This window comes from Mustelus asterias, chromosome X (genome assembly GCF_964213995.1).
Source record: "Mustelus asterias chromosome X, sMusAst1.hap1.1, whole genome shotgun sequence".
NCBI classification, from domain to species: domain Eukaryota; kingdom Metazoa; phylum Chordata; class Chondrichthyes; order Carcharhiniformes; family Triakidae; genus Mustelus; species Mustelus asterias.
In genome coordinates this window covers 17,327,342-17,346,020 of record NC_135834.1, presented here as the reverse complement: position 1 = coordinate 17,346,020, position 18,679 = coordinate 17,327,342, and the positions used below count along the sequence as shown (strand labels likewise).

Here is an 18,679-nt window from a genome sequence, read left to right as displayed (position 1 = left end):
CGCTGAGCAGAAACTGATAGCCAAGTTCCGCACACATGAGGACGGCCTAAACCGGGATGTTGGATTTATGTCACATTATCAGTAACCCCCACAGCTTGCCTCCTTGGCTTGCAGAATTTCACTGGCTGTTCTGTCTGGAGACAATACACATCTCTTTAACCTGTGTTGAATGCTCCCTCCACCCACATTGTCTGTACATTTAAGACCTGGCTGGCTGTAGAGATTTGCATTCTAATCAGTATTCTGTAATTTGATTTCTGTGTCTGTTTGCACTGTTTGAGAACAGATAACCACTCCATCTGACGAAGGGGCAGCGCTCCGAAAGCTTATGGTATTTGCTACCAAATAAACCTGTTGGACTTTAACCTGGTGCTGTGAGACTTCTTACTGTGTTCACCCCAGTCCAACGCCGGCATCTCCACATTCTGATGTATGAACAGGATTCTCCAAGATTTTCCAACTTGGTTCCATTGATTACAGTCGATTTGTTGTACGTGTTTGCTTGCAGTTGGCTCCATAGTCCCATTGTTGCAACATTGATCTTGCAGACCAGGTGCCCCGAGTTCGTTTCTTATTGGTGCCTGTAATTAGTTTTTTTTGTATGTTAGACAGAATGTTAAGCTACGGGGAGGACAGAAGGAAGCTGGAACGAGATAGAGTCAGGTTTGGTGAGTGAGACACAAATGGCAGAGTGTAGTGTGCAAAGAAATTCATTCTTTCGTAAGAATACCGAGCAGATTATGTTTTAAAGGAGGGAAAGTGATAAGTGTTGATGTTCAAAAAGACCTGGTTGTACAAGGAGCACAGAAAGTCACCATGCACGTGCAGAACCCAATGAGGAAAGTGAATGATATGTTTATCCTTCACGGCAAAGCCAATATGGGCGGCACAGTGGCACAGTGGTCAGCACTGCTACCTCACCTCGCCAGGGATCCGGGTTCAAATCCCGTCTTGGGTCACTGTCTTTGTGGAGTTTGTACATTCTCCTGGTGTCTGCGTGGGTTCCCTCCGGGTGCTCCGGTTTCCACCCACAGTCCAAAGATGTGCGAGTTAGGTTGACTGGCCATGTTAAATTGACCCTTAGTGTCAGGCGCACTACCAGGGCAACTAAGTGGGGCTATGCGCCAGGGACTCGGGTTCAATTCCGGCCTCGGGTCACTGTCTGTGTGGAGTTTGCACGTTCTCCCCGTGTCTGCGTGGGTTTCCGCCGGGTGCTCCGGTTTCCTCCCACACTCCAAAGATGTGCGGGTTAGGTGGATTGGCCATGCTAAATTGATTCTTAGTGTCAGGGGGATTAACAAGGTAAAATGCGTGAAGCTGCGGGAATAAGGTTTGGGTGGGATTATGGTCGGTGCAGACTCGATGGGCCGAATGGCCTCCTTCTGTACTGTAGGTATTCTATGATATTCCACGATGATATTGATGACAATACAGTGATGGCATCCCTTGGGTGAGGGATTTCTCCTGTGATGATGGTGTAAATGTGTAAATTAGGATGAAATTCATTGGCGTTTCGAAGGATGAGAGGTGATCTCAGTTAAACCAACACAATTCTGCGAGGGTTTGACAGAATGGACGCTGAGAGATTGATTCCGCCATGCGGAAAATCTAAATCACGTGGACACAGTCTCTGGATAAGGGCTGATCATTTAGGACTGAGATGAGGAGAAATCATTTCACTCAAAGGTTTGTGAATCTTTTGAATTGTGTGGCAATGAATGGGAGAGAACAAAGAGAGCTCCGCTCTCCGTCACAAAACATCAACTTTCAGTTTACAGCCGAATGCTCCAACAAATTGCACCACAGCGATTTAGGCACCTGGATTCCATATGATATCCTAAAGCAGGCTGTCAGAAAGTTCTGTGCAAATGCGATTCCAATTCCCTTTATGAAAAACCTGATCCATGATCATAACGTTTGCAAGTCTAAACAAGTCCCTTTGGCTATGTTTCTCCCACAGTGTCGCTGTGATGTAATGGTTACCCCTTTCTATAAGAACATAAGAAATAGGAGCAGGAGTAGGCCATCTAGCCCCTCGAGCCTGCCCCGCCATTCAATAAGATCATGGCTGATCTGACGTGGATCAGTACCACTTACCCGCCTGATCCCCATAACCCTTAATTCCCTTACCGCTCAGGAATCCGTCCATCCGCGCTTTAAACATATTCAGCGAGGTAGCCTCCACCACCTCAGTGGGCAGAGAATTCCAGAGATTCACCACCCTCTGGGAGAAGAAGTTCCTCCTCAACTCTGTCTTAAACCGACCCCCCTTTATTTTGAGGCTGTGTCCTCTAGTTTTAACTTCCTTACTAAGTGGAAAGAATCTCTCCGCCTCCACCCTATCCAGCCCCCGCATTATCTTATAAGTCTCCATAAGATCCCCCCTCATCCTTCTAAACTCCAACGAGTACAAACCCAATCTCCTCAGCCTCTCCTCATAATCCAAACCCCTCATCTCCGGTATCAACCTGGTGAACCTTCTCTGCACTCCCTCCAATGCCAATATATCCTTCCTCATATAAGGGGACCAATACTGCACACAGTATTCCAGCTGCGGCCTCACCAATGCCCTGTACAGGTGCATCAAGACATCCCTGCTTTTATATTCTATCCCCCTCGCAATATAGGCCAACATCCCATTTGCCTTCTTGATCACCTGTTGTACCTGCAGACTGAAGGACATGAGAATAGGGCGTTTGGTAGAGGAGATAGGGAAATAATGTTTTCACTGACGGAGGTCAGTAACAAGAAAACTGGGATTGAATATAGTAAGAGAAAGACAGACTTCTATTTATATAGCACCTTTCGCGATCAACGGACATCAGAAATTGCTTTCCAGTCAATGAAGGACATGTAAAAGTGAAAACACTTCGCAGAAGGGGGCACTTGGATTGGAACCAAAGACCGATCAATCTGCAATCGAATGCTCTGCCATTGAGCTATACCCCCTCAGGTAGTGGTCTGCTGTCTTTGCTTCCAGCCAGACCACTGTCACTCTCGGTGTGGGCGTCTGTTTTCTCACCTTTGTGCGTCACTGTGGTTGAGTTTCCTGAAGGGGTGAACATTTTTTACAATCACTTCCTTTATCAATCTAGTTCCAAAAACTACCCAATAACTCACAGCAATGTATATTTACATTCCCCCTGCTGGTTCCTCCTGTCAAAATGAATAATGAAATGTTCTGCTGCATCAAATCTGAGCGATAACATATCCGACCAAAGCTATTTCATGACGTTTAGAAAAAATCAACTGAACAAATTTTCTACAAAATTTCGCTACCCTACATTCATTGCCTTGGATCACTGATTAAAGTTGCCAACAGGAGCGACTGTGATCTGAGCTGCTGTTGCCAGTGAACAAATTCACTTCAGTCGGTCATTTGTCATATTGAGCCTCCTCCACCACTTAAGAGCATCATGGCGGATTCCCTGTCCCAATACCAATTCCAAGTGCGATCCTAATAGCCCTTCATCCACAATTTGTCCATCTCGGCATTCAGTAACCTCATCAACGGAGGATCGACAGGCTTCTGGACTACAGGAATACAAAATATGCAAAACTTCGAATCAATAAATGTCTCCTCACGTCAGTCTTCAATAACATCACCAGAGAGAACATATTCATCCCACTGAATCTCTCCTCCAAGAACAACCGACTCATCTCAGTGAACCTTGGTTATGCAGACAGAGTGAGAGAACACAAGGAACTAAGAGCAATAGAGAAGACAGAGAAAGAGACACAGGCAAGTCAGATTGATAGACTGATCGTCCGAGACAATTATGCAGACAGATAGACAGAGACAGAGAGTGGTGTAAACACTGAAAAGGACAGTGCGTTTCACCCATTCAAGTAAAGTGTTGAAGGCATTGGAAAATACAAAAGCTCTGGGCGTTGGCAATATTCCGGCAATTCAACTGCAAAATTGTGATTCAGAACTTGCTGCGCCCCGAGCCAAGCTGTTCGAGAACATTTACAAAACTCGCATGGACCTGACAATTTGGAAAATCGGCTAAGTATGATTGGTACGTAAAATCAGGACAAATTCATCCCGGTCAATTACCAGCAGTCGACTCTTGAACATCGACAGTGTATCAAGGCACATTTACTTAGAATTACCCTGCTCAAATATTTAAAGACATTAATTATGGTCAAAAGAGCTGAGCACCAGAGGTGAGGTGAGGCTGGCTGCCCTTGACATCAAGGAGTCCACTCAAAGAACTAGAACTTCCTCATGACTGGACATGAAATTTCCAGTCAGTCTCAGTGTGATCAGCTATGAAGTAAACAATTGTAGGTTCGAAACCTTTCGGGGCAGAGCTTTTCATGTTTTCTCCCCGTCAGTATTCAGTGTCACATAGTTCCAGGTTATTAAACGGGATTTATGAAAGAAGAAAAATCTCCAATCTCTGGTGCCTCAATTGTTTCCCATATTACGACCTAAATGTTTTGTTTAGTCTGAACACGATATGTATCATTATACATAATACATTCATATCAAATGTGTTGTTGGATTGAACATGTATCTGCATCTAATCCATTAGAAATCCATAGAATTTTTGCTATAAAACATACATATTAAGTATTCTCTCTTCTCGCGCCCCACAGTGAATGAGACAGGGAAATCCAGAAAAACAGCAATATTCAAGCTCCACACTTTCTAAACACCCACTGCCAGCTGAAATCATTTGCAGTTTTAATCACAGAATCCCTGAAGTGCAGAAGGTGGCCATTCGGCCCATCGATTCTGCACCGACTCTCTGACAGTGTATCTTACCCGGGCCATCTCCCCACCCTTTCCCCTTCAACCCAGACATTTACCATAACTAATCCATCTGACCTACGCGTCCTTGAACACAAAGGGACAATTTAGCATGGCCAATCACCTAATCTGCACACCTTTGCACTGAGGGAGCAAACTTGATAACCATAAGGAAACCCACGCAGATATGGGGAGAATGTGCAAACTCCGCACAGACAGTCACCCAGGGCTGGACTTCAACCCGCGTTTCTGGCGCTGTGAGGCAGCAGTGCTAACCAATATACCATCGTGCGATTGTATTTTTAATAAAAGGTGAAATTTTGATCGAGTGTAAATTCAATTAACATTTAACAGCAAACTTGAATCAGAGAGCTTAGATGATGATGTTGATGATGTTTCTACCCCATTTCGAATCGGGGAACCTGCGTGTAAGAAATGAAGATGATAATCGCTACACTACAGAAACTCTGCTCATGACCAAAGTGACCGGCCTAGCCATGCAGTCTGATTGAACTTTAGAACCTTGTTTTCTGGAAGTACAATTCAGTTGAAAACCTTAGCCACCAGGCAGTGAAATCGATTTAAGATAAGCACCATAAAATGATATTTGTCCGAAATTTTATCTCTTTCGTCATTAATGGATTTGCAGATTACCATTCAAAACTTGGGGAGTGTAAATGTCACATCTACTGTGAGATTATTTAATGCTGCAACATTAACAACAACACTTGGAGATGAATTAGTTAAAAAAAATATATTTTTGCAGCTTTTCAAACTCAATAATTGCTACACTTCAAAAATAGATAAAGCATTGAAGTGTTTAAAATTTGGTGCGTGTCCACAGATGCTGCCAAACCAGCTGAGCATCTCCACCACCTATTGTTTCTATTATAAAAAACAGGTCTTATCATAACATAAACTACACAGCAAGTCGGCAATTATCAATGGAATGAAGACAACGTTAAACTTTCACGAGAATGTTGATTTTAGAACTGTAAAATTCTGAGATGGAAAGTAGGAATTTCAAATTTGTCGTGTGTCAGTACTTTTCAGTGATGAATGTATCCCACGTTTTAGCTTATAAATTTCACAGGATCAACAATGATGAGGTTGATGAGTTTTGGAACTTGGAAGTTACACATGAGAAGCTGGTGGGACTATTTCACCTCACTGTCGATTTCGTGTTCCAGAACACAGCAATCGGTGTTTGATTGGGTGAAGGGGCTCACTCGTGTTCTATTTAAACATGACATTTGTCCGACAAACGTTTCTCGGGTGTTTGAGAAATGCTGCAATGGATCAGTCAGATTAAAACGCTTGATCGCATCTTCGATGGTAATCTAGTGGTTAGGATTCGGCACTCTCTCCGCCGCAACCAAGGTTCAATTCCTGGTAGGGAATGCCAGTTTCTTGCTCTCGTGCACCACATGAATTAGGAGGAGCTGGAACTAACTCCTGGTCGAAAATAGAAGGAATACTTGTGCCAGCTTGAACGTTAGGGGGGAAAAATCGTCTATTTCCACAATCCCGTCAACTCTTCCCAGCAATATATATTTACATTTTCTCTGCTGGTTCCTCCTGTGAAAATGCATAATATACATTATGCTGCATTAAATCTGAGCCCCCATATAATGTTGAAGCAAAGGTGTTTAGTGCAGGTTGACATAAATCAAGCGTTTCACAACCGTTTACACGTCTACACAAAAGCTGCCAACTTGAATTTGCATCACTTGTCAACGCTACTCACAAATGTCCAGCCGGAAATCGGCACACGCAAATTTCCTTGAGCATTAACATTTATAAGTTGCTGACGTTTGTAACCTCATTAGAGTGCCTATGCACAAACAAGGCTTCCAGAACCTCATGTGATGGAGAATTCCACAGGTTCACCACCCACTGTGCAAAGACACTTTTCCATATTGCAGCCCTAAATGGTGATCCGTTTCATGCGACTATGAACTTTTGTTCTAGAACCCTCCTACCAGGCCCCACCTTGCCGCCAGAGCAAACCACATCCTTGTATCGAGTCAGTCAAGCCCTGTCATAATTATAGTCGTTTGAATGAGATCCCCTTTCATTCCTCTATTCTCCAATGTTTCTAGCAGGAGGTTCGGAATGAGATTAGCTCCATCATTTACCACATTTCAGGCTGGGATAGACAGATTTCGGGTTTATCCTGGAATGAAGGGGAGTGGGCGGGAAAATGAAATTGAAACCCAAGATTTACCAGGAGTTAGGTTTCGCGTTCAGTTATTAAGTTTAATGGTATTTGAAATATATCAATTGTTGCATAGATGTTTGCGACATATATTCCATGCCTTAATATTGTCGGAAATACCGGTTAACAGCAGAGCTGGAAACACATGAGAGATATTTTTAGTGTTGCCCAAGGACTGGGTGACAAAGAAAAATGTGTGGCAATGAATGCTAATGCGGAAAAAAAAACAGCGAAAGCTCAGTCTCTGGATGGTTTCAAATCATGATGTGGAGATGCCGGCGTTGGACTGGGGTAAACACAGTAAGAAGTCTCACAATCAGGTAATTGGGAGTCCCACTTACCTGATGAAGGAGCAGCGCTCCGAAAGCGATGGCTTGTGCTACCAAATAAACCTGTTGGACTTTAACCTGGTGTTGTGAGGCTTCTGACTGTGGTTTCAAATCACCAACCTTCCGGTGAACAGCTGAACGCGCTGACCAATTGCGCCAGAAAGACGGACACAACTGTATGCCGCATGGCAACCTGAATCAGGGTGTCAGCGTTTTCTCTGCAAATTCGAAGCCAATTTGTTGCTATTTGCACCAAACCTTGTACCGAAAGAGCACATTGTGGCATCGTTTACAAACCTAAATGAGCCCCTTTGACTATTTTACCTTCCCGATGATTTTACCTCCACAATGCTGTTTTGCTGTAACTTCTTCTGCTTAGATGGGAACATGGCACCTCACCTCGCCAGGGGCCCGGGTTCAATTCCCGTCTTGGGTCACTGTCTTTGTGGAGTTTGCACATTCTCCTCATGTCTGCGTGGGTTCCCTCCGGGTTCTCCTGTTTTTTTCAATTTACTTGGTTTGAATAAACATTACAATAGGGATTATTCCCCACCACAGTTGCTGGCTGTACCGAAGAATTCTACTCTGCATTGCAAATATGTTTCGGAAGATGTATGTGTGTTATCACAAAGTGTTTAATTCAAGCAGAAGATGGCGAAACAAAAAATACCTGTACCCGCAACTTTCCACTCTTAGTGACAGAATCGATGTTTCCTGATCGTCACACCATCTCTGCAGGCATCGTTACTGAGATTAAATATTCAATTTGTTTCGAAATTGAAGCAGCTGGGATCAGACTGCACACAGACCGGAAAAAGGACAAAAAGCAGAGAGCAATAGCGAATGATTTCTTTCCTTCAGATTAGAGGGTAAAAGTGAACACATTCCTGAAGGTGAAAAGACGATTGAGAAGGCTGATAAAAGAAAAAAAAAGATTTAAAAGTGAATACTTATTTGACACAAAATAGTAATCTAAATTAAAACGTGATAGAATACGAGTTGGATCACAGTTGTGGTATTCAGGTCAATTCTGGGCATTACGCTTTAGGGGTGGATGTCAAGGCCTCAGAAATAGTGCGCTAACTGATTCTTGTTCTTTTATCCATTGGGGGGATGTTTGTTATGATCTGGAATTTACTCCATGTAAACTTGTTCGAAGCAGATGTGGTATTAAACGAAAAATATCTTGGAAGGGAACTTGTGCAGGTATACAAAGAAAGAGCAAGGTAAATGCGTAAATTAAAAAGATATGTCAAGTGGCCAACACCAGAAATACATCAGGACCGTATTCCTGCTGCATTGTATCATTTTGTGAATCAATTCTCTGGACGGGAAAGTTGGGCAAACTTACAAACTACAAACAATTCAGCTGTTAGATTGGAGCTCAGGCATCTCTACTGAATGATTCAATTTTTCATTTTCTAATTGTTGGTGGGTTAACTCAGTTCAGAGAACAATTAGTTCAAACACAAGCAGCATTGTTTCTGCACCAAAACATTTTGTGCTAATGTGAACAGTACAGGAGCGGCATTTAGATTTTTTCACTCGAACAGAGAAGGCGCTCATCTCACAATAGAAAACGCAATTTCCAGGACACAGAGTAAACAACGAGTTTGTAAAACCAATCTGTAGCAGCTAAAGGCGAGGGCTTCTATGGTACGAGGAGGTTCAGAGTTTGTACTGGAGGAGCCTCAGCGCCGGGGATTCATGCTCCTCCAGCTCTGCAGTCGATACAAATTAACAAGTTACACTCACTGATTTTACATAGGAGAGCATAAAGTGCAACTTAGATGAACAGTAGGTTGATCATGTGAATATAAACATTGTGGGGCATTTACAAGGGAGGCAATGGCGGGGGTGGTCGGGGAGATTGGGGGGGGGGAGGGGTTAGGGATCCTAATATTTATTACCTGTGTTGGATTCTCACAATTTGGACTGCATTTTTTTCTTAAATCGGCAGAAATCTATGTTTGTAAGTGTCGACGGACGTCAGTCAGTTATCGAGACTTCTTCCTATCAAAATAATTTGCATTGTTGAAGACGTGTTACTAACAACCAATAAGGATTTAAGGTATAGATAGTCAACATCTAGTCCTCACCTTTGTGTAGACAGCCAGAAGCCCAGGCCCATCAACAGTTTGTCAATCAGTGCCCGTGTCTCAGTGTAACCATGGTCACGGTGGATATGATGATGCTCTTGTTTATATCTTTCTCCAGTGAGTAGAAATCTTAAACTGAATTTGTAGTAAAACTTCACAAGTGTATTGATGAATGCACTTATATTGTTCTCATCCTTTATCACAGACCTGAACTCATCACTTTTACTCCGTTCCAACAGGTGTCTGTCCGTTTCCCGAACTGCTCCAACCGGAAACTGCCTCTGGCGTCCCAGGATGGTCCGTCACCTTACGTTGCTCGGTAAAGAACATAGATATCTGGGACGGATGGCTCCACTGGTTCAGGCATACACCGGGGATCCTGACCCATAAAAGCACCGCTCCTGAAGGAACACTGCAAAGTGGCTCAATGTCTCAGATCGCTTCGCCCATTTCAGCGACGATGCGCAGAAGAAGTCTTTCCTCACCATCAACCAAGTGGAGGTGAAGGACTCGGCTGTCTATTACTGCTCGATTGATGATTCTGGTGTCTTTTTTTATAATGGTAAAGAGTTGTACGTATTAGGTAAGTCAATACTAAGGAATTATTTGTATTGAGAGCATATTTTATATTTCATAATTTTATCATACCCAAGAGACCATAACTTGCAATTACGCCATGACAGCATTGACATGTCCTTTTACACTTTATAACATTCAGCAACTATCATTTTATCGGTTGAGGAAAAAAGATAGGCTCAGTGATCGTTCAGCTGACAACGGGGCAAGTGCCCCATGTTGAATTATTGTCAGGTTTGTGACAAACCCCAGGCAATTTCGACTTCTTCTGATCATGAACCAATGGTTCTTATATTAATGGACTCTATCAGTTAAGCCTCACTTGAGACACAGCATCCGATAATCAGTCACATTACCGCTAGTTTGGCGTCAATACCCGTTACGACTTTTTACCCCCACGGGGATTATTACTGAGATAAATTCATTGATAGTAGGTAATGTTTATTGACCATAATCTCTATTAATTATTACTAGGTGATGTTTCTTGATGCTAATCTCCATTTATTATTACTTGGCGATGTTAATTGACCCGAATCTCAATTGATTATTACTGGGTGATGTTTATTGATTCTACTGTGTATTTATTATTACTGGGTGATGTTTATTGATTCTATTGTGTATTTATTATTACTGGGTGATGTTTATTGATTCTATTGTGTATTTATTATTACTGGGTAATGTTTATTGGTGCTAATCAATTAAGAAAATAAACATCCTGTGACAGCAAGCATCACTCAATGATACAATAACATTCCCGAAAAAGGTGTTTCACACAGCAATGTAAATTATTTCCTCATAATGACAACACTGCCCAGTAATAATAAATAACGAGGAAATAATTTATATTGCTGTGTGAAACACGTTTTTCGGGAATGTTATTGTATCATTGAGTGATGCTTGCTGTCACAGGATGTTTATTTTCTTAACAAAGAACAAAGAACAATACAGCACAGGAGCAGGCCCTTCGGCCCTCCAAGCCCGCGCCGCTCCCCGGTCCAGGATTGAATCCTGAATCCAGGATCCCCGCCCAATTTTCCAGCCTATCTACATACCAATATCCTATCCACCGAGCTGTCCCTCACAGCTACGATGCTTTGTTCATCACAACCTATTAACTCACCCCACCCCCCCCATTCCAGACCATGTGATCTCCAGGGAGAGGCGAAAACCCAGAGTGAAAACCCCAGGGCCAATATGGGGAAAAAAAATCTGGGAAATTCCTCTCCGACCCCCTGAGGCGATCGAAACGAGTCCAGGAGATCACACTGGCCCTGATGGGAAAATGCTTCCCAACCCTAGTCATTTCCACTTCCACGAACACCATATGAATTCCCTGCCCCCGAGACAGGTTCCCAACTATCCGCAGTCTCGCTCTGTACTGGCACCAGCAAGATGATCATAGAATGAAGCCTTGAAACGAGAAACAAGGAATAGTTAGCCCGCGCCGCTCCCTGGTCCAAACTAGACCACTCTTTTGTATCCCTCCATTCCCACACCGTTCATATAGCTGTCTAGATAAGTCTTAAACGTTCCCAGTGTGTCCGCCTCCAACACATTCCAGGCCCCCACGACCCTCTGTGTAAAATATGTCCTCCTGATATCTGTGTTAAACCTCCCCCCCTTCACCTTGAACCTATGACCCCTCGTGAACGTCACCACCGACCCGGGGAAAAGCTTCCCACCGTTCACCCTATCTATGCCTTTCATAATTTTATACACCTCTATTAAGTCTCCCCTCATCCTCCGTCTTTCCAAGGAGAACAACCCCAGTTTCCCCAATCTCTCCTCATAACCAAGCCCCTCCATACCAGGCAACATCCTGGTAAACCTCCTCTGTACTCTCTCCAAAGCCTCCACGTCCTTCTGGTAGTGTGGCGACCAGAACGGGACGCAGTATTCCAAATGCGGCCGAACCAACGTTCTATACATCTGCAACATCAGACCCCAACTCTTATACTCTATGCCCCGTCCTATAAAGGCAAGCATGCCATATGCGTTCTTCACCACCTTCTCCACCTGTGACGTCACCTTCAAAGATCTGTGGACTTGCACACCCAGGTCCCTCGGCGTCTCTACACCCTTTATGGTTCTTCCATTTATCGTGTAGCTCCTCCCTACATTATTCCCAACAAAATGCATCACTTCGCATTTATCAGGATTGAACTCCATCTGCCATTTCCTTGCCCAAATTTCCAGCCTATCTATATCCTTCTGTAGCCTCTGACAATGTTCCTCACTATCTGCAAGTCCTGCCAGTTTTGTGTCGTCCGCAAACTTACTGATCACCCCAGTTACTCCTTCTTCCAGATCATTTATATAAATCACAAACAGCAGAGGTCCCAATACAGAGCCCTGCGGTACACCACTAGTCACAGGCCTCCAGCCGGAAAAAGACCCTTCCACTACCACCCTCTGTCTTCTATGACCAAGCCAGTTCTCCACCCATCTAGCCACCTCCCCCTTTATCCCATGGGATCCAACCTTTTTCACCAGCCTACCATGAGGGACTTTGTCAAACGCTTTACTAAAGTCCATATAGACAACATCCACGGCCCTTCCTTCGTCAACCATTTTGGTCACTTCTTCAAAAAACACCACCAGGTTAGTGAGGCATGACCTCCCTCTCACAAAACCATGCTGACTATCGTTAATGAGTTTATTCCTTTCTAAATGCGCATACATCCTATCTCTAAGAATCTTCTCCAACAACTTCCCCACCACGGACGTCAAGCTCACCGGCGTATAATTACCCGGGTTATCCTTCCTACCCTTCTTAAATAACGGGACCACATTGGCTATCCTCCAATCCTCTGGGACCTCACCTGCGTCCAGTGACGAGACAAAGATTTGCGTCAGAGGCCCAACGATTTCACCTCTCGTCTCCCTGAGCAGCCTTGGATAGATTCCATCAGGCCCTGGGGATTTGTCAGTCTTTATATTCTCTAACAAACCTAACACTTCCTCCTTTGTAATGGAGATTTTCTCCAACGGTTCAACACTCCCCTCAGAGACACTCCCAGTCAACACATTCCTCTCCTTTGTGAATACCGACGCAAAGTATTCATTTAGGATCTCCCCTACTTCTTTGGGCTCCAAGCATAAGTCCCCACTTTTGTCCCTGAGAGGTCCGATTATTTCTCTGACAACCCTTTTGTTCCTAACGTATGAATAAAATGCCTTGGGATTCTCCTTAATCCTGTCTGCCAAGAACATTTCGTGACCCCTTTTTGCTCTTCTAATTCCCCGTTTGAGTACTTTCCTACTTTCATTGTACTCCTCCAGAGCTCCCTCCGTTTTTAGCTGCTTGGACCTAACATACGCCTCTCTTTTCTTTTTGACCAGTCCCTCAATTTCCCTGGTTATCCACGGCTCTCTAATCCTACCCTTCCTATCCTTCTTTTTTACAGGCACATGCTTGTCCTGTAGCCCTAACAACCGTTCCTTAAAAGACTGCCACATACCAGATGTGGATTTACCCTCAAACAGCCTCTCCCAATCAAGAGCTGCCAATTTCTGCCTGATCCCAATAAAGTTAGCCTTCCCTCAATCCAACACCTTACCCTTGGGACACCACTCATCCTTTTCCACCACTATCCTAAAGCTAACAGAATTGTGGTCACTATTTGCCACATGTTCCCCAACCAAAACTTTGAAGACCTCCAACCAAAACTTTGAAGACCTCCAACCAAAACTTTGAAGACCTCCAACCAAAACTTTGAAGACCTTAACGTTTGAGAGATCCATCATGCAACAATCGCTCTACAAATCGTCGTTAAATTATGCTCAGTAAATGATGCAAGTTTTTGCTCTGGAGCCTGCTGGCAGCAGTGTGAGCGGGTATTTACTGTATGTGGGTACAGGATTTATAACCAATACTTCACAGTACATTCAACGACTGTCTGTTCCAGAATTAACGCACTGATTTCAATTCAAAGCGAACCAAACATAGCGAAAACGATTGAAGCAATAGAATCTTGAATTCTGAGCAAATGCAGTTATTTGAAATCAAACATTGACAGAATTTATTTCATTTATTGGCAACCTGTATATTTGAACATCTGAATACCAAGAAAATGTTCGAAATTAAGCATTATGGAACAGACATTTTCCAGCCGTTCACACCTGGCCGCCTCTGCAAACGAGGATGGAGAATTTGGTGCTTAGCCAAATCTCCGGTCCCTGCAACGGGACGAGAGAACTCTGTCGGCGTGAACGGCCGAGAAGATCCGGCCATTTTTCAGCAAGTCTAAGGATTTGAATTTTCGATTTTTATTGGCTTTGCAGACCTACATTTTGGCGCCATATTTTGGGCATAAGTAAAGTGAACACATAGACCTCCGTGGTAAAATATTAAATCAAAATGCGGATCGTGTTTATCAGAGATAAGGAAGCACTCAACGCTATCAATCAGTATCTACAAAAATAAACGAGGGCTAATTATATTACAAATTTCACGATAGTACGGGGCAGGGAGTGAATTCTGCAATTCAGTTATATTATTCTACTGGAATAACGAGTGTCATATCAATGTCTATCTAGTGAGCTGTTACATTCCAACTCGGTATCATTTCTGTTGTCACAGCTATGGCTCAGTGGTAGCTCTGTAGCGGTGGAGGCAGAGGTTTGTGGGTTTGGGACCTGGCTGTAAAAACTAATATGAAATTCTAGTTCCAGCCTCACAAGTCAATTCATTGCCCATTTTTAGAGTGTAAATGACTCATAGCGTAGATAAGGCAAATACAATTACCACCGAGAGAAAAGTTTGTTATCACACAAGAAATGTTTATGTTCACTGAAAAAAGAAACAGCAGTCTTGAGGAGATACTTGATGCAACGAGTTGTTATGACGTGGAGTGCACTGACTATGAGGACAGTAGAAGCCGATTCATTACCAGTTTTCAAATGGGGATGGATATATGTTTGAACATAGAACATAGAACATTACAGCGCAGAACAGGCCCTTCGGCCCACGATGTTGCACCGACCAGTTAAAAAAAAAACTGTGACCCTCCAACCTAAACCAATTTCTTTTCGTCCATGAACCTATCTACGGATCTCTTAAACGCCCCCAAACTAGGCGCATTTACAACTGATGCTGGCAGGGCATTCCAATCCCTCACCACCCTCTGGGTAAAGAACCTACCCCTGACATCGGTTCTATAACTACCCCCCCTCAATTTAAAGCCATGCCCCCTCGTGCTGGATTTCTCCATCAGAGGAAAAAGGCTATCACTATCCACCCTATCTAAACCTCTAATCATCTTATATGTTTCAATAAGATCCCCTCTTAGCCGCCGCCTTTCCAGCGAAAACAATCCCAAATCCCTCAGCCTCTCCTCATAGGATCTCCCCTCCATACCAGGCAACATCCTGGTAAACCTCCTCTGCACCCTCTCCAAAGCCTCCACATCCTTCCTGTAATGTGGGGACCAGAACTGCACACAGTACTCCAAGTGCGGCCGCACCAGAGTTGTGTACAGTTGCAACATAACGCTACGACTCCTAAATTCAATCCCCCTACCAATAAACGCCAAGACACCATATGCCTTCTTAACAACCTTATCTACTTGATTCCCAACTTTCAGGGATCTATGCACACATACACCTAGATCCCTCTGCTCCTCCACACTATTCAAAGTCCTCCCGTTAGCCCTATACTCAACACATCTGTTATTCCTACCAAAGTGAATTACCTCACACTTCTCCGCATTAAACTCCATCCGCCACCTCTCGGCCCAACTTTGCAACCTGTCTAAGTCTTCCTGCAAACTACGACACCCTTCCTCACTGTCTACCACACCACCGACTTTGGTGTCATCAGCAAATTTGCTAATCCACCCAACGAGACCCTCATCCAGATCATTAATAAATATTACAAACAGCAGTGGGAGAAAACATTATGCAGCGAATGGGAAAGGACAGTTCTGTGAGGAAAGATCAATAAATGTTTGAAAAGCTGGCGGGAAGTACTGATGGCAACTACATTTTGTGTTTCATCGTCTTCTGTTTCTGTGATAACCATAACGTTATGTTATTGTGATGACGCATTCTAGAATGAGCTTTACTGACATCCAGGTACAGGCTGTTACACACCGTCAACGGCAGGCGCCATCACTGGAATTGTTTCCGCCTTCACGCCAAGAAGTGACTTCAGCTGAAACAGTGACGCTGAGCTGTCTGATCCGCGGCTTCTATCCAGCTTTCGGGGTCATCCTGTGGAAAGTGCGGGGGAGTGAGACACAGAGCGGAGTGTATGCAAACCTACCTCATCTTGAGAGCGACAACAGCGACAGCGTGAGCAGCTACTTGAATCTTCCTATCGGGGCATGGAACTCGAATGAACATTACTCGTGTCTTTTCAGATACAAGTCTCAGGACACGCTGGTCCACACATCCATCAGCTTGGAGACTTGTGGTCTCTAAGGACTGTTTGTTTGTTCAAAGCAATAACACCGGAGTTCAAATTTAAAGTGAAGCATAGCGGTAATCTCGGCAGATTTGATGAGTCGCATCAGACTGACGAGGAATTTCTTCTTCCCTGATGGGTATTAGTGACATTGTAAACTTTTGATTTGCTTTTGATTTTTTTGTTGCAACAACAAAGTCAGAATGTTCCACGGTGTTACCAAGGCGCTGATGATTGCTTATTTCTAAGCATGCGAATTGTAACTGTATTTTGAAAACGAATGGAGTTCGATTGACTAAACTGTATTTAACTGGAAATGTTTAAAATGCCAGTATCGATATTCATCACCTTTAGCAGAATTATATGTGTGCTTTACGGTTCTTGGAAATATTCTGATTTCTTAACACTTCTATCGTAAAACTGATGGGCTGTGTATAGATTCCTACTCGTTGTGGGGAACGATTATCGACATTTTCGTGTTTTTCTTCTTAACATGGTGTTATACACACAGAATCATCAGCTGGTTTTAGAAAACAGTGGGAAACCTAACCATTGTTACGTCCACGAAAGATGGAAATAAGTTTAGAATTTGTTGAGGGTACTGCTTCGCAGAGGTATCAGAGCGACCCCGTATACTCCAATCATCCCGCTCCCGTTCTTAGTCTAGGGCCTGTCACATCTCCACGACTCCACGGCTCCACCTCCCCCGTTGCCACTCAAGGGAATGGCACCTCTGTGATTAAAATCCACCATTTCTCACAGCTTCAATCTTTAATGGAGGTAGCATTCGTGCTTCACTGCCTTGGGGTTAAAGATAAACAAGCTCGAAATAAATGAGGCAAAGTGTCCTCGCGAATGCCATAACGTTAAGATAAAACCCTGAATTTCAAATGAGCAAATGGAAATTATTCTGGGAATGTTGTTATGGAATAGAATGGGCACAACACGGAAGGAACAATAGTGACAACGTCAGTACTGTGAAAGCAGCTTATCTGGTCCCAGTGAAATCATACAATGAATCTCCTTCAAATAATTTGTACGCATCAATCAGATGTCGAAATGTTGCCAAGTTGCCAAATTTTCATGCAAACGTTGTGTGGATCCAGCCATAAGGCGATATTGACCTTGATTCCTTGGTCTTAGTCAGATCTGTCTGAAACATTAACATGTTTCTGAGCTCAGAGACCGTTTTCTTTTTCTCTCCACTGTCTTAAACATTTGAATGTGCCACTTTTCTCAACCAACTATACTAAATTTATTTTGCAATTAATTCATTTACTTTGCACTAACCATTTATGTAGACCCTCAGTTTGTATCTATCTTCCCTATCCTTCATTCGTTATTGCCTTAAAACTGACATTAAATATTCTGGATGTTAATGTGAAGCTATCCACCCTTCAGAGATCAGAGACAATAATCCACCTGTGTCTGCGTCTTTATGCAAACGGTTAAAGATATTGAGTCCCCGTCGTGTTTACCGCTTTATCCGCTTCAAGCATTTAGTGAAACATGGATCCTGGTAAATCTTTCCAGAATTCTCGGTGGGTGGAAGTTCGGAGTGGGAAAGGGTCGATCACTTTGCTGGGAGTTTTCTATAGGCCGCCCAATAGTAACAGGGAGGTGGAGGAGCAGATAGGGAAACAGATCCTGGAGAGTTGCAATAATAGCAGAGTTGTTGTGATGGGAGACTTTAATTTCCCAAAGATAGATTGGAATATCCCGAGGGTAAGGGGATTGGATAGGGAGGAGTTCGTTAAGTGTGTTCAGGAGGGTTTCCTGACACAGCATGTGGACAAGCCTACAAGAGGAGAGGCTGTACTTGATCTGATACTGACCAATGAACCTGGACAGGTGTCAGATCTCTCAGTGGGAGAGCATCTTGGGGAAAGCGATCATAACTCTATCTCCTTTATGCTTTTATTGGAAAAAGAGAGGATCAGGCAAGCTAGGAAAGCGTTTATGTGGAGTAAGGGGAAATATGAAGACATAAGGCAGCAAATTAGAGGAATACATTGGAAGGAGGTATTCTCGGGGAAATGTACTGAAGAGAGGTGGCAGTTTTTCAAGTAATGTCTGTCTAGAGTTCTACAGGACAACGTTTCGAGCAGACAGGGAGGAGTTGGTAGGTTAAAGGAACCGTGGTGCACGAAAGCTGTGCGGGACCGAGTCGAGAAGAAAAGGAAAGCATACAAAAGGTTCAGAGACCTTGGCGAAGATCGGGATCTAGATGAGTATACGGCTTGTAGGAAGGGACTAAAGAAGGAAATTAGGAGAGCCAGAAGGGGTCACGAG

General features: G+C 43.6%; 1 protein-coding gene across 1 annotated transcript in view; it reads left to right on the top strand.

Annotated features, from left to right (window-relative positions):
* LOC144481863 (immunoglobulin lambda-1 light chain-like) overlaps positions 1 to 16,404 on the top strand; it is a 45,137-nt gene extending 28,733 nt beyond the window's left edge. Inside the window, exons 2-4 of the mRNA XM_078201010.1 lie at positions 9,611 to 9,724; positions 9,861 to 9,977; positions 16,035 to 16,404. Of these exons, the coding sequence (XP_078057136.1) occupies positions 9,611 to 9,724; positions 9,861 to 9,977; positions 16,035 to 16,404 (601 nt within the window). The remainder of the gene's footprint in view (positions 1 to 9,610; positions 9,725 to 9,860; positions 9,978 to 16,034) is intronic.
* The last annotated feature ends 2,275 nt before the right edge of the window (positions 16,405 to 18,679 follow it).